Source organism: Boleophthalmus pectinirostris, unplaced genomic scaffold (genome assembly GCF_026225935.1).
Source record: "Boleophthalmus pectinirostris isolate CB_2022bp ecotype Guang Dong unplaced genomic scaffold, ASM2622593v1 HiC_scaffold_19, whole genome shotgun sequence".
In the NCBI taxonomy this organism is placed as follows: Eukaryota; Metazoa; Chordata; class Actinopteri; order Gobiiformes; family Gobiidae; genus Boleophthalmus; species Boleophthalmus pectinirostris.
Window position 1 is genome coordinate 8,506,081 of NW_026571140.1, and position 14,584 is coordinate 8,520,664.

The 14,584-nt window shown below is 40.7% G+C and overlaps 1 protein-coding gene across 1 annotated transcript in view; it reads left to right on the plus strand.

Moving 5' to 3' along the window:
* kcnq1.1 (potassium voltage-gated channel, KQT-like subfamily, member 1.1) overlaps positions 1 to 14,584 on the plus strand; it is a 192,109-nt gene that overhangs the window by 3,499 nt on the left and 174,026 nt on the right. The window contains exon 2 of the mRNA XM_020918481.2: positions 4,477 to 4,808. Coding sequence (XP_020774140.1) covers positions 4,483 to 4,808 — 326 coding nt within the window. The 5' untranslated portion in view covers positions 4,477 to 4,482. The remainder of the gene's footprint in view (positions 1 to 4,476; positions 4,809 to 14,584) is intronic.

The window sequence follows — 14,584 nt, forward strand, 5'->3', positions numbered from 1 at the left end:
CTGGTTTATCCTGGTTCAATTCTGGTGTAGTCCTGGTTTATTCCTGAGTCGTATGCGATTCAAAAGACAGTTTAAGTCACGTAAACGGGACATTTTGGCTGTTATCCATTTTTTCATTTTGGTTTTGGTGACAAATAATGAACAAAATAGTTTTTGTTTTGTTTTGTTTTCTTATTTTTTATTTTATTTTGAAAAAAAAAAAAAAAAAAAAACCTCGTCAAACCCTCCTCCCCTCCCTCCCCCCAGCTCTCTACAAGTGCAAATCGGTTTTGCCACATGCACATCGCAAAATGTGTTGCAAAGGTCAAGGCACGCAGATTTGAACCTATTTGAGAAGTTGCAGTTGCTGAGTTGTGGTTGTTTCTGTCATAATGGATGCAGATGTCACTCTGGTGCAAATATCAATCAACACATTTGTTCATATTTTTTCTCCCGTGTGTGTAAATATTTTCCACAAGTGAAAATTTCACTCCGCAAGTGCACACATTTTTTTCAAGAACTTGTGTGTTTTTTTTTTCACCATGACTGCAAATTCACCACACACGTATATGCAAATAGGCAATTACAAGTTCAAAGTTTTGTTCCACACATTCTCAAATTATATTCTACAAGTTCTCAAATCAAGTTTACACACTCTCCCATTTTGCAACATATTTACCTTCATAGTTTACATCCATGCAGTGTGGGGATCGAGCTGTTGCATATTAGTGATAGTGACTCTACTGTGTGCTTTATCACCAGCCTTCTGTGCATTAAAAATCATTTATCTGAAGTACTGCATCACATTTTACAAACAGTGTTGGGGAGTAACAATTTACATGTACCTGTGTTACGTAATCAGAGTACAAATTATTAGTAACTGTATTCAGTTACAGTTACTGTTTCAATGAGTGGTAATTGGATTACATTTACTTTGTTGAAATAAATGGATCACATGGCGGAATTTTCCAGTTTTTACGTTTTGGGCTAAGCCAGGACTAAACAGAACTAAAATCAGGACTAAACCAGAACAAAAATAGAAATAAATCAGGTCTAAAACCAGGACTAAACCAGGTCTAAACACTATGACACTTAAAGGTTGTATAGAGGATTTTCCAAGGAACGAGAAATCCAGCGACTGTTTGTCCTGTTTCAAATGTTGCGCATGCGTGAAACCACCCCCCCCCCCCCCTCCCTACAGCTCCCTACGTAGAAACGCCTCCTCCCGCCTCCTCCTTTACGCCAGAAACAGGTTTGTTTACAGCCGGTGCGCTGCACATGACTTGTAAACAACTAACTACAGTGTTGGTTAGGCAAGACGGAGAAGTGAGGAGCGGGGGGAGCGGGGGGAGCGGGTGTGCGGACATTTCGTTCGCGGACGAGAAGTGAGGAGCAGGGAGAAGAGCGGAGCAGGGAGAGAGGAAAGGAGAGAGGAGAGGGGAGCGGTGCGCGAGATTCCGTGCCCGAGAGTGAGGAGCAGGAGAAGAGCGGAGAGGGAAAGGGAGGGGAGAGGGGAGCGGTGCGCGGAGATTCCGTGCCCGGAGAAGTGAGGAGCAGGGGGAAGAGCGGAACGGGCAGCGGGGAGAGGAGCAGGAAAGGGGTGCAGAGAAGGTTGCGCGGAGATTCAGTGCGAATGAACTAGCTACAACACGCAGCAGCAAGCGGACTCTTTCTTTGCCTTGAAAATTACGTTTTCAGACATAGGATATCGCTTTCGTGTCCTGAAAAACGTTTGTCTAGCTCTTGGAAATAAAGTACGTTTTCATAATAAGCAGAAGTGACCTGTCCAGGAGTAATTTGGCGACCAGTGCGTCAGTCTTTAGACCCTGCGTCTGCTTCAGTCGCGCCATCGCTGGAATGAATCTATAAGAATCACCTTAGTTTGGCTTCGCTGCTTTTCCCCTTGTCTTCTTCTTTCAGCGACCTCAAAAACGGACTTTCTTTTGCGGCTAACTGCTCCTGGATTCTTGTCTGCCATTGCAACAAACTTTGTGCGAACTGCGAGGAAGATATAGGTCAAAAAAAGTCGCCAAGAACTGTTGCGTTGGTGGAGTAAACAGCGTCTGTGCGTCTTGCGTCTGTGGACTGCGTGACAGTCGTACGTAAACCACGTACCGGCGGCGCGCAGGCAAGTCAGTTACGCTAGAAACGTAGGGAGTTTGATTGACAGCCTGTCAGCTAACAGATAACGAGGCAGTGTCGTTATCTATTGGCAAATGTTTAGCCCCACCACGTCCAGAGTTGATGAATTTTTATTCTCTTTTTTTTGGTCATCATAATTACAAGGCTACTGCACCTCTATAATCTATCATTGACAACTTGAAACAAAAAAAATCCTCCATACAACCTTTAACAGTAGGGTGGACATAATTTAAGGTGATCTCATATCGAAATAATTTTTCCATCAATAATATTTTTAATACGGTTAAGAAAAGACTGGACTTTTTATTGTCTTTTAGCAGACAACAACATCTCATGTTAAGATCTTCGTCTTTACTTCTCTACAGCAAACAAAAGTCTGTTCATGGAGACTTGGGCTCAACAGACAATTTAAAGAGAACAAACAAGACAATATCAAGTAATCCAAAGTATTCAGATGACGTGACTCACCTAAAGTAATTTAATAGATTACGTTACAAACTACATTTTTGGGTATGTAATCTGTAATCTGTAGGGGAATACATTTTAAAAGTCACCTCCCCAACACTGTTTACAAATAATAATAACACACTTTTGACTTGCATCTAATCTAGAAGTGCAGTGCTCTGATTGTTTGAACACGTTAGAGGCTCGAGTCAGTTTACACTAGACAGGAAACAGGTGAGGCGAGTGTGCTAGATTATTAGCTGAGAACATTTAGCTTGTGGTGTGCTCTCTTTTCTCTGCAGTCTTTGTGCTCGGCGATTCAAAATGACTCTTCTTGTGTCTGGTCTGCGCTTTTTGTTGCACAATTTAAAAAAAAATGTTGAAAGTTGCATTGCTCAACTTTTCTGGCGGAGGGTCTGTCACCTGCTTGTCTTCGTGGAGATGTTTTTGCTTTGCCTGGAATGTTCCGTGGTTGAGATTAAACCTACCGTATTTTTCGGACTATAAAACAGATTGGATTATAAGGCGCAATATCAAAAATGTTGAATTCTCTCATCTATTTTCATACATAAGGCGGATTATAAGGAGCATTATGCAAAACAAAACAGAGAGGTAAATCAAACTTTATTCAGCTCATTCACAATAATTTTCCAACACTGTTCAGCTATAACACGTACTCTCACTTTTTCAGTTCAGTCCTTTTCCACAAATCCATCAAATTCTTCATTTTCAGTGTCTGAGTTTAACAGTTGGGTGATTTCGACATCAAGCATGCCTGGGTCCCTCTCGTCATTACCCGAGTCAGTCTCGTTGCTTTCACTTTTTTTTCAGTGATGATTCCGGCCTTCGTGAAAGCTCAGACGACACTTGAGACCTTGATACCTTAGCCCAGGCATCCACGGTCCCTCAAGCAGTGCGGCTTCGTAGCTTACCAAAGTTGTACTAAAACATTTTGACACTTTTTTGAGCACCGTGTACCACATAAAATCGGTTTCGAGGTCAGCAAGCACCAGCAGAATTAATACATAAGGCGCACTGTCGATTTTTAAGAAGCTTAAAGGATTTTAAGTGTGCCTTAAAGTCCGCAAAGTACGGTATCTCTCCAGGTAGACAAAAATAGGCTACATTACTGGTCAGATCTGTGGAGAGGCAATCTTATTCACAGAGAGACTTATTGCATTTTTGAGCAATAGATACGGAAGCCGAGAGGGGTCACAACAAACGCAAACGCCGCAACAAATACAAATGCGACAACACAAACGCAAATGCCGCAACACATCAAAAAGCCACAACAGAAGTGACCGAGAGACTCTATTTTCCGACAGACCGATCATGCGGCAAGTGAAGAAGAAGAACTACAACGTGAAATGAATAATGATAAAACAATAAATAACTTTTACTTACGTTTCCAACTTCTCCGTTCCTTTACTTTTCACGTTGCAGTACTTCTTCTTCACTTGCCGCTTGATCGGTCCATCGGAAAATAGAGTCCCGCAGTCACTTCCGTTGTGGCTTTTTGATGTGTTGTGGCTTTTTAATGTGTTGCGGCATTTGCGTTTGTGTTGTGGCGTTTGTATTTGTTGAGGCGTTTGCCTTAAAATAGAGTCCCGCGGTCATTTCCGTTGTGGCTTTTTGTTGTGTTGTCGCATTAGTATTTGTTGCAGTTTTTGCGTTTGTTATGACCCCTCTCGGCTTCCGTAAATAGAAACATCCGTACTGAATAATTGCCAGATAGATGTGTTTAATGTTATACCACGGAACATTCCAGACAAAGGAAAGTAGGTGATGGAATCTCCACCGGAAAAGTTGCACAATGCACATTTAAGACAGAAAAAATCCTGTAGTGTGTGGCGGGTTTTAGTATTGAAGTATCTCGTTTTCATATCTTTAAAACCCCACACCCCTCCGCAGGTGACCATGTCCGGCCCCGACCCCGACGCGTCTCCTGGAGTGGTGCGCCTCAACAGACCTTCTGACCTGGAGCTAGCGGAGACGGCCTTCTCCTCCTCCGCAGAGCCGGACAGGGACAGAGACCGGACCCCGGGGGACGACGACAGCGCCAACGTGACCCTGCCCGGCGTCCACGTCCACCCCTACCTGTCCCACCCCAGAATGTCCGTACGCATGTCCATCTACAGCACAGCCCCGCGTCCCACCGTCACCTATAGCTACGTCCAGGGGAAGGTCTACAACTTCCTGGAGAGGCCCACGGGATGGAAGTGCTTCATGTATCACTTCTCTGTGTAAGTGCGTTCTCCTCTTGTTCTGAAATTGAAGGTTTCTGAGGTAAACATTAAGGAGAGACACTGCAATACTAGTGTGTACTTTAGTAAATAGTATCAGCTTGTGTTTGGAAATTGAAAGAGGAAAATGATAGGCCTCTACGTGTCTGCAAACAGATCCTTTTGCTGGTGATGCTCGTTTATGTTTTAGTTTTGTATGTGCCGACAGAGCGCGTAAAACTCAGTGCTCATGTTTTGTTTCACTTTTCCTGTGATATTTGAAGGGCTCATATTGCGCTTTTTTCTGATCTAAGTTATAATATAGTATCGTGAATTGTGTTGTGGTTCATTCACACGTTTACCGCACAAATCTTCTACAAAAAACTACATACTTTCACTAGAGTTATTTGGATAATTTCAGTTCTAGAATGGCCAATTTCTACTGAACTAAAGGTAAAAGGTAGATGTTAACTTGCAAACTACTGCTTCATGAAATCACAAGGTGGAAGAGAACAATTTGAGCTTTGGAGAATATATATAGTCTAATAATAAAGGATTACTCAAATATTTGTGAATTATAGTGTAAGACTACGTTCAGACTGCAGCCTGAAATTTCCCAAATCTGATTTTTTCACCCCTACGTGACCTGTATCCGATCTTTTAATGACGACACAGATCCGATTTTTTCAAATGCAGCGCAGGCCACTTGGATATGTGCTCCTAAAACTGATACATATCCAATCTTTTGACATTTGACTTCAGTCTGAACGGCCTGGTCACATTCATCCACGTACATGTCACAGATGTACACAAACGTTCTTCTCCTCATATGAAAATTGTGTCTCAACTCCGTGTGAGTGAAGCAGTGAAGCACATATCAGTCCCACGATTCTTCATACCCACACGTTCCTTTCTACGGACGTTGCTGCCGCTGCCCCACAAAACGCCATGGCCAAAAAACCTCGTCCTTCTCCTCTTCAGTCTCCTCCTTAAAACAAATAAGCTGTACATGTTCTGGCTCCGGCACCACAGCAACTTTGAAATCTCCAGGTGTCATGTCGTCGTGTCCTCCAGTGTGCATGAAGGACACTTTTGGGGCGTTTAAAGTTCTCACTGGAGATCACATACAAATCACATTTAATTGGAAATGTGAACGGCCTCATTAAAAATGGATTTCACAAAAAAATCCAAATTGAGCATTAAGCCTTGCAGTCTGAAAGTAGCCTAATACGGGCCTTTTAATGAAGTTTCAGTGCTCCAGTGTTTTTCCTCACTTATGCATGCATTCGTGATGAGTTTACGAGCATGTTTCACAATTTAAATCTGATACAGGCCCTACAAAAACACCTTTGATGCAAGAATATAGTTTATGGTTTAATACTTAAAGGTGCATTGTGTAACTTTTCTGGTGGAGGATGAATCAAATACTTTTCTCCATGGAGATGTTATTGCTTTGTCTGAAATGTTCGACAGTATGGTATTCTACCTTTCTATCTCCATGGAGACCAAACCAGATCAAGTTACAGGTCAGATCTGTGGAGAGGCAACCCCCTTTCGTCGTTTTTCTAGGTATTTTTAAGCTATAAAAATATAAAATGTAATACATGTAAAGTAGAGCTGTAAAGACAAGATCGGAACTACGAGAATGAGACAACACGAGATTTTGACATTCTTTATAATAAATAAATTGTGTAATCCAGTTCCCAGTTTTGGCCTCATCACTTTTTATTTACTTTATTGAATATTTTTTGCTGTCATTGTAGCAGTGCTTTTTTTGGGACTACAGCTTCTCAATAAATAAATAAATAAATCCATTTTTGTATCAAATTGAAATGTAAAAACATAGAAAATAAAATCCTCACAAGATAATTTTCAGAACGTACGCTCAATCTCATGGCAATTTTGTCTCGCGAGATCTTGTGGCACGAGATCTTGTCCCCTCCCTATCCAGTAGAGCTGTTTTATTTCATACTGTGGAACATTCTAAGAGCAATGACACCTCCATAGAAACAAGCCGGTGACGAACACTCCACCACAAAAGTTACACAATGCACAGTAGGCCACAGACCCAAATAAAAGTATCTTAGAATGAAAAACCTTAACTCACATATGAATTTAATAGTCTGACATTTACTTAGACAGCAAAGCCAGTCTCCAGATATGTAATAATTGATATATTATAGTGGTAGTTGCAGTACCATTCAGTTTGTACAGCATCTGATAAAAATTAAAATACACACTGTTGAGTAACACAGGAAACATCTGCAACATGAGCCTTGTCTGTGAGCCTCAGACTTTAACCTCGACCGACCAATCACGGCGCAGATCTGACCGGGCCAGAGGAATGTGGGACTGTGTGGGCTGAAAAGATTGATTTAAGATGGCTGTCCCCCCTTTTAATCAAAACACAGGATGTAGCAGTGGCTCAGGGGTACAGCATCTACCCAAATACCAGAAGGTCATGGTTTGAGGGTTGTGTCATTTTGTTTAGTTATACTCTTCATTCACCTTACTACATTATAATGTGTTCATTTGCTTTTGTGACTGGCTCTGTCCACAACTGCTTCACTATTTCCAATCCCATTACTTCTCTTGGAGCTTTTTGAATCGTGCTAAAATGACTTTGCAGTTGAACTCATTAACATTGCTTATGGGTGTTCACTGAAAGCACTACTCTGTGAAAAGCTCTGTTACTCAAGTTAGACTTAATCCGAGGTTTATTTGAACACGATTTGACCAGAAAGAGCTGACTTGGTTTGAACTCACACATAAAATTGCAGTCACAAGCTACTGTATCTTAGCCAAGCTGGTGCCACCTAGTGCCTCCGCTCAATTTCATTTTTCTCCAGTGACTAGCTCAGGAATCGAAATACACTAGATGATTTGCAAGAACCACGGACACCAGCCAATCAGTGAAGAGACATACATTCTGTGCTGGCAACGATTCCTGAGATCGAGGATTTAAAGCCAGAACAAAGAGAATGTTTGGTGAATTTTATCAAGGGGAAAGACGTTATTGCCCTTCTTCCCACGAGGATTTTTTGTTTGTTTGTTTGTTTGTTTGAAATTGTCAGTGAAAGTTTAAAACACCATTACAGAGACGGAGCAGCCTTGTAATTATGATGAGCAAAAAAAAAAAAAAAAGAATGAAAATCTATCAACTGTGGACATAGTGAGGCCAGATAAACATCAGTCTATAGGTGAGTTTCAGCTGACGTCATTGTTATTAAAAGCCCGCGTTGCATGCTGGGAAATAGTTTGGTTGGAGGCCAGAAACACAATAGCGGTCAAACACAGTGCGTAACCTCGCGTATTTATCCCCGATAATGGTAAATTCCTGCTGCAATATCGGATGCACAAATAGAAGCACGGAAGAAGGAAAATGTATTTTTCGTATTCTGAGTGAAAAGAACAGCTGAAATTAAATGGCTTTCAAACATTTGCAGAGCAAACATAGAAGATCCTAGCAAACCATGGACTCCAACAAGTTCAACGACGCATCGAGACTCTTGGACGTTTTCATCTTTTCTGCTGTGAATGGCCCAGGAGTTTCCACCAAGTCATTGTGGAGATTGCCAAAGTGAATATTTAGCCAGGTAGTTGGCGATTCTGACCAGAAATTTAGCTTAAGCCGACGAAAGGTCTAAAAAAACGACGCGCCGGTCGCTAAAATATTTCTAGACGGGTCACTTCAACAGTAATTCTGAACGCGCACTGGCTGTAAACAAGCATGATTTCTAGAGTAAGGAGGCAGGAGGAGGTGTTTCTACTGAGGGAGCTGTGGAGGAGGAAGGTCGTGTCACGCATGCACATCATTTGAAAAAGGACTGTCGCGGTATTTCACTTTCATTAAAAAATCCTCTATACAACCTTTAATATACCAGTTAGCCCCGTTACTGGCGCATTACATACATCACAACCAAATAGCCGCAATTTGTTAAATTAAAAAGTACCCCCCTACCGTTGACTGAACAAATCCTAATGCTGCCTGGTCAGACTGTTTCCACAAAGTGAAACCGGCTGATGAATCAGGCTGTATCTAACTGTATCTACCATTAGCCAACAGTTCTTCAGTTAATCACTCTCAACTTTATTGAAAATGAAACTGTGTTGTGTTGTTTAAACCCATTTTATATTTGGTCTTGAGTTAATACTTTTTCATCTGTGCTTGCTATTGTTTTCATTGTGTCACCATAGTATTATATATGATGAAAGTTCTGCCAATAGAGATACATGTAAAACACCCCCAGCGTGATGTCACTGCAAAGTAAAGATCACACAGCGGATATTTAGCTGCAGGTGGATATCACTGGACATAGGCGTTTGTTTCTAGACGCTTATGCAAATTTTGAAGCATAATAAATATGAAACTACTGCCACGAGCCAAAGTAATCTACATATAAAAACAATTGGGTAAACTTTACTAATTAGCACCACTTGGCAAAAAAACCCCACAGAGATATAATAAAAGCGAAAGAAATTAAGTGTTTATTTAATGGTGGTGATGCACAAGGTTATTGGTGCAGATTAGCAGCCGCATTTCTGTCAGTCTGCCCCAGGGCAATAGCGGCTACTGTTTAGAAAGTATTTTTAGTGGATTTTTGCGTCAATTATTTTCAAGGGTAAGACGTGTCAACTGAGTTTCCTGTTTCAGATTGAGTTTGAATTACTGTGTGAACACTGTGCGAGTTGCGATTACATCTGAGCAGGAATAGAACCAGCTACTCTCCAGCATATGGTGCATACGGCAGGTTTTCTCTGCCTCTTTTTTTTTTAGTTTTTTATTTGGTGTGATTATACCTGTGAAAACATTAACCATAGTTTTACACCAATTAAGAGGCAGTTGTAAGAAAAAATGTTGAAAATTGCATAAGGTGTAATGCTGAATTATTCAAAGGAATCCCTCCGTCTATGTGATTGTTCATTTCACAAATTAGGTGTTCTTGTATATTTTTGTTTGTTTAAAGCAGTGTATTATTAGCCAAGCTGGTGCTACATAGTGTCTCCATTCAGTTACATTTCTCTCCAGCCACTAGGTCAGGAATCAGAATACACTTGACGGTTTGCAAGAACCACGGAAGTGTGAGTTTGGGCACCAGTCAATCAGCGAAGAGCCATTCCCGAGATCCAGGATTTTAAGTCGAAACAAAGAGAATGTTTGTTGAATTTTATCAAGGGGAAAGATGATATTGGCCTTCTTCCTAGGGGATTTGGGAAAAGCGTAATATACTAGTTAGCCCCGTTAGCGGCGCATTACATACAGTACGTCACGACCAAATAGCAAAGATTGGTTAAATTAAAAAAAAGTACCCGCCTACTGTCGAGCGGACAAATTCTAATGCTGCGAGGTCGGACGGTTTCTATGAAGTGAAACTAGCTGATGAATCAGAGTAGTGTATTATCTATATATACCTAGATATACCTCATTAAAAACATGCCTGAAGAGGTTTTAGATGTCATCCGTGCATCGAACCCTCTTTAAGCTGTATGATTCTGTCCAAGGCTCCGCCCGCAAGCCTACGTCACCCATGCTCCCACACGACAATTGTACATAAATATACAAAAGCGTGACACAAAACTGTCCACAACGCTTCACATATAGGGCTGGATATCATTCAGAGGTTGCCAATGCAATACATACCTTGATACATAGGCGGCGATACGATGCATATCTCGATACAGTGAGCTTACGATTTGATATGATTCAATATGATCTATTTCAATTCGATTTGATACAGTTCAATAAAAAAAATAAAGGCTAAGTCATGGCTGTGATACTAAAAGTCTTTGTTAAATCACTTCTTGTGCAAAGTTAAAATGATTAATCATCAGAACAGTGAAAATGTCAAATGTGTCACATGAAAGAGTCAAATGTGTCGCATAAAAGAGTTAGAGGTCTGCGCGGGACAGAATTTTCAGTCCTGCTCCCATCTGCACCTGCATTGTGCAGTGCCGCAAAGAATTGTAATTTTCATTCCCGCTCCTGCCTGCATCTAAGATATTTTGTCCCACTCCTGCCCGCACGGAGAAGCGGAAAGGTATTGTCCAAAATGTGCACGAGATTAGACCAAATCTGCAAGTTTAGTCTGACATGTTTTTATTAATGCCACATAAAATATCCAGCACAAATTATGTATGATAGGCTTACATGAATTTGCATATTTTACTTTACACTCATATTCAGTTTGCGGAACAGCACTTTATCATCCCACCCGCCCACTCCCGCATTGTGCACTCCCGCTCCCCCCAGCACCTGCAATGAGCTTTTCAAAACGTGTCCCGCGTCGCACTGTTTTGCATCTGGTCCTGGGCTCTAAAATGGGTTTCCTCCTCTAAACAAGCAACAAAACTGTAGTGCCATAACAAAATAATTTAGTAAAATACACCAAAAAATACCCTTGGTGATATATCAATACAATGATAAATACTGTATCATCACATTAAACATTACGATATATTGATAATTCGATATTTTTTCACACCCTCATTCACAAAACTGATGCGACGTGCAGTAGTTTCATAAGTGTGACACACTCTGATTCTGTTTTGATGGCGCTCTGAAGGGGTAGTGACTTAACACTGAGAGCAAAGGGAGGGAGATGAGGGTCAGAGCGGTTTCGTATGCTGTTTTCGGCGAATATATAAGATTTTGAGAACAATAAATGGTAACATGGTGCGCTAAATATGTTATGTGTTTGCAGTTAATACGCCACAGAAGTAACAAATACCACCCTTGAACAGTACTGGTTGTATAAATTAAACAAGTAACAGTTATAGAAATACCTCTATGGATGCCAAATGACTGTTTCAGGGATGCATATTTAATTTCAGGCAATACCGAAAGCCAAAAACAAAATCATGATTCATTTTATTTTCATATCACCCACCCCTCACTTCAACCCACTACACTACTGCATCACCTCCTCTTAAGCAGTACAGTAAACACATATTCAAAAGTCCTTGAGAAGGCGCTCTTATTTATAATCATCAGGTCTTTTGTGTTCACATTCTCATTAAGCAGGAGGAAGCGTTACAAGAAGATCCATTGATCCATTAAGCCGTGCATTTTACTCACACACTCTTCGCAGTCCCTCCAGGAATATTACCGCCTTAACAGCAGTGATTTAAGCCCGCTATAGGCTCCGTCTCAGAGAAAGACAGTCCCCGTAGGAGCAGTAAAGAGTATTACAGAGGCTCATTTGGGAAGAGGCAGTGTTTTTCAAATACACTTCGTTTGCCTCGCACACGACGGCGTTTCAAGTGTTCGGAGAATGGGTCTATGATCAAAGTTGACGAGGGAGGAACAGCCATATGACTTAAAAGTAATCCGTCCCCGAAGAGAAATAAAGGCTCGGGTCATAGAAGGGTGGTGCTCAAACGAGGTCTTTGATTCATGGAGACTTCTGGGGGTTTTTAGATCAGGTTTTGTGAACATTGTTTTAGGCTGGATGCATGTTTTTTTTTCCGCCATCTAACTTTTCTTCCAGTTTCCAGTTGCTTGTTTCTATGGAGATGTTATTGCTTCGTCTGCAGTGTTTCAAAGTTTGGCATTTTAATAATCAATCTCCTTAGAGACCAACAAGATACGCCACCAGGCCAATTTACAAGGTCTGTGAAGAGGCGACCCCACTCAGGGTTAGTCATTTTGGAGCAATAAAAATACCCATAATCGAATAAATGCGTCTTATATGAGTTTAATACCAGATTGTGGAACATTACTAGCCTGATTCATCAGCCGGTTTTACTTTGTTTCACTTTGTACAAACCGTCTGACCTCGCAGCCTTAGATTTCCTTTGCTTGATGGTAGGTGGGTACTTTTTATTTAACCAATCACTGCTATTTGGTCGTGACATATGTAATATGCAACTGGTATATTAAGTTTTTCCCAAATCCCGTAGGAAGAAGGGCAATAACGTCGTTCCTCTTAATGAAATTCACCAAACATTCTCTTTATTCTGGTTTTAAATCCTCGATCTTGGAAATTGTTGATAACACTGAATATATGACTCTTTGCTGATTGGCTGGTGCCCGAACTTGCACTTCTGGGGTTTTTGCGAACCGTCTAGTGTATTTTGATTCTTGACCTAGTCGCTGGAGAGAAATGAAATTGAGCGGAGGCACCAAGTGGCACCAGCTTGGCTAGAACATTACAGGCAAAGCAATAGCATCTCCATGAAATGATAAGCAGTGCACTTTAAAACATGGATTACTATTCTGTATTTTAACCCAGTGAAAGAGACGTTTAGAATATGAGATCCATAACTATGATTATGGAGGATCTGAAATATTGAAGAGAAGAAGGCAGAAGACTGACCCTTGTGGACCTCCCTTTAGAGAGTTATAAGATTTCTCTTACTTACGAAATAGCTTTTCAACACTTAATCCTTTAGAGCATGGAATTGGGGGCATTGGGTTTAAATATAAAGACTATGAGGTGTTCCGTTTAGGCTAGTCCAACATTTCCACATATTGAGCCTTCGCGGTTACCTGACCAGAACCAGCCAGAACCACAGATTCTGACAAAATTTCACAAAGATGAGTCTGGAGCCTTATCCCGTCTTTCTGATTCCAGAGAGCGTGACTGACAAACGGATTAACCAATCAGAGAGAACCATGCTCCATTTGCATCAAAAAGAAACATTGCTGCTTACACATAAAAAGAAGAAGAAAAAACATAAATGACTAAGAAACAATGCAGATTTTTGCAGAATTGAAGCACCAAACTATTACTTATCTCAGGTAAAGGATGATTTTTCTATTTTGTTTTGAAGGTTACAAGAATTTTCGAGTGATGTTTTCTGCATTTGAGAGATACGTGAAACAAATTAGCAGCTGTGGTTGGATTGTCTTAAGTTAGGACAGAGAATTTTCATCCACTTTGTTTGGTTCTGGTCAGGCAATTCAAACTGTGTATTTGAGTACAGCAGCACGTCGAAGTGTTTCAAGTACAATAGTTGTGGCACTGCACTGCAACTGACTTAAACTGCTAAAGTGAACTTATCTTACCTGATCTGACTTATTATAGTGTTGGTGTAGAGAGTTCTCGTAGTCTTGACCTTTCTGCACATTTTAAACTTTAGTTACAATATACAGGAGGAAAGGTGCAACATTGTTCCACTTGTGTTAATTGAAGAAAGAGAAATTGAAGGGAGAGTCGAAAATTTTTAGTCATAGGTCCTCATTTCCTAATTACCCAGAGAGTTGCGGACGTGTGGAGACACTTTTTAAAATATTCCGTCCAGTCGTTACATTGTTAGTCTGGCGTAATAAAGGACTGGATGGACAGTGTTGGGAAGGTTACTTTTAAAATGTATTCCCCTACAGATTACAGATTACATATCCCAAAATGTAGTTTGTAATGTAATCCATTAAATTACTTAAAGTGAGTAACGTAATCTGAATACTTTGGATTACTTGATTTGCTGGAGAGAAGCAAAGACGAGGAAATTGTAACATAAGAAATTTTGTCTGCTAAAAGAAAATAAAAAGCCCAGACTTTACTTAACCAAATTAAAAATAGTATTGATAGAAGAGGAGGAGACACGTCCACACAGCAGGATTTAGTCCTGTTAAATCCTGTTTGAAACATAGTTTAGACCTGATTTTAGTCCTGGTTTTAGTCCTGGTTTAGACCTGGATTAGACCTGGTTTTAGTCCTGGTTTAGACCTGGTTTACACCTGGTTTAGACCTGGTTTAGACCTGGTTTAGACCTGGTTTAGACCTGGTTTAGTCCTGGTTTAGACCTGGTTTAGACCTGGTTTAGTCCTGGTTTAGACCTGGTTTAGACCTGGTTTA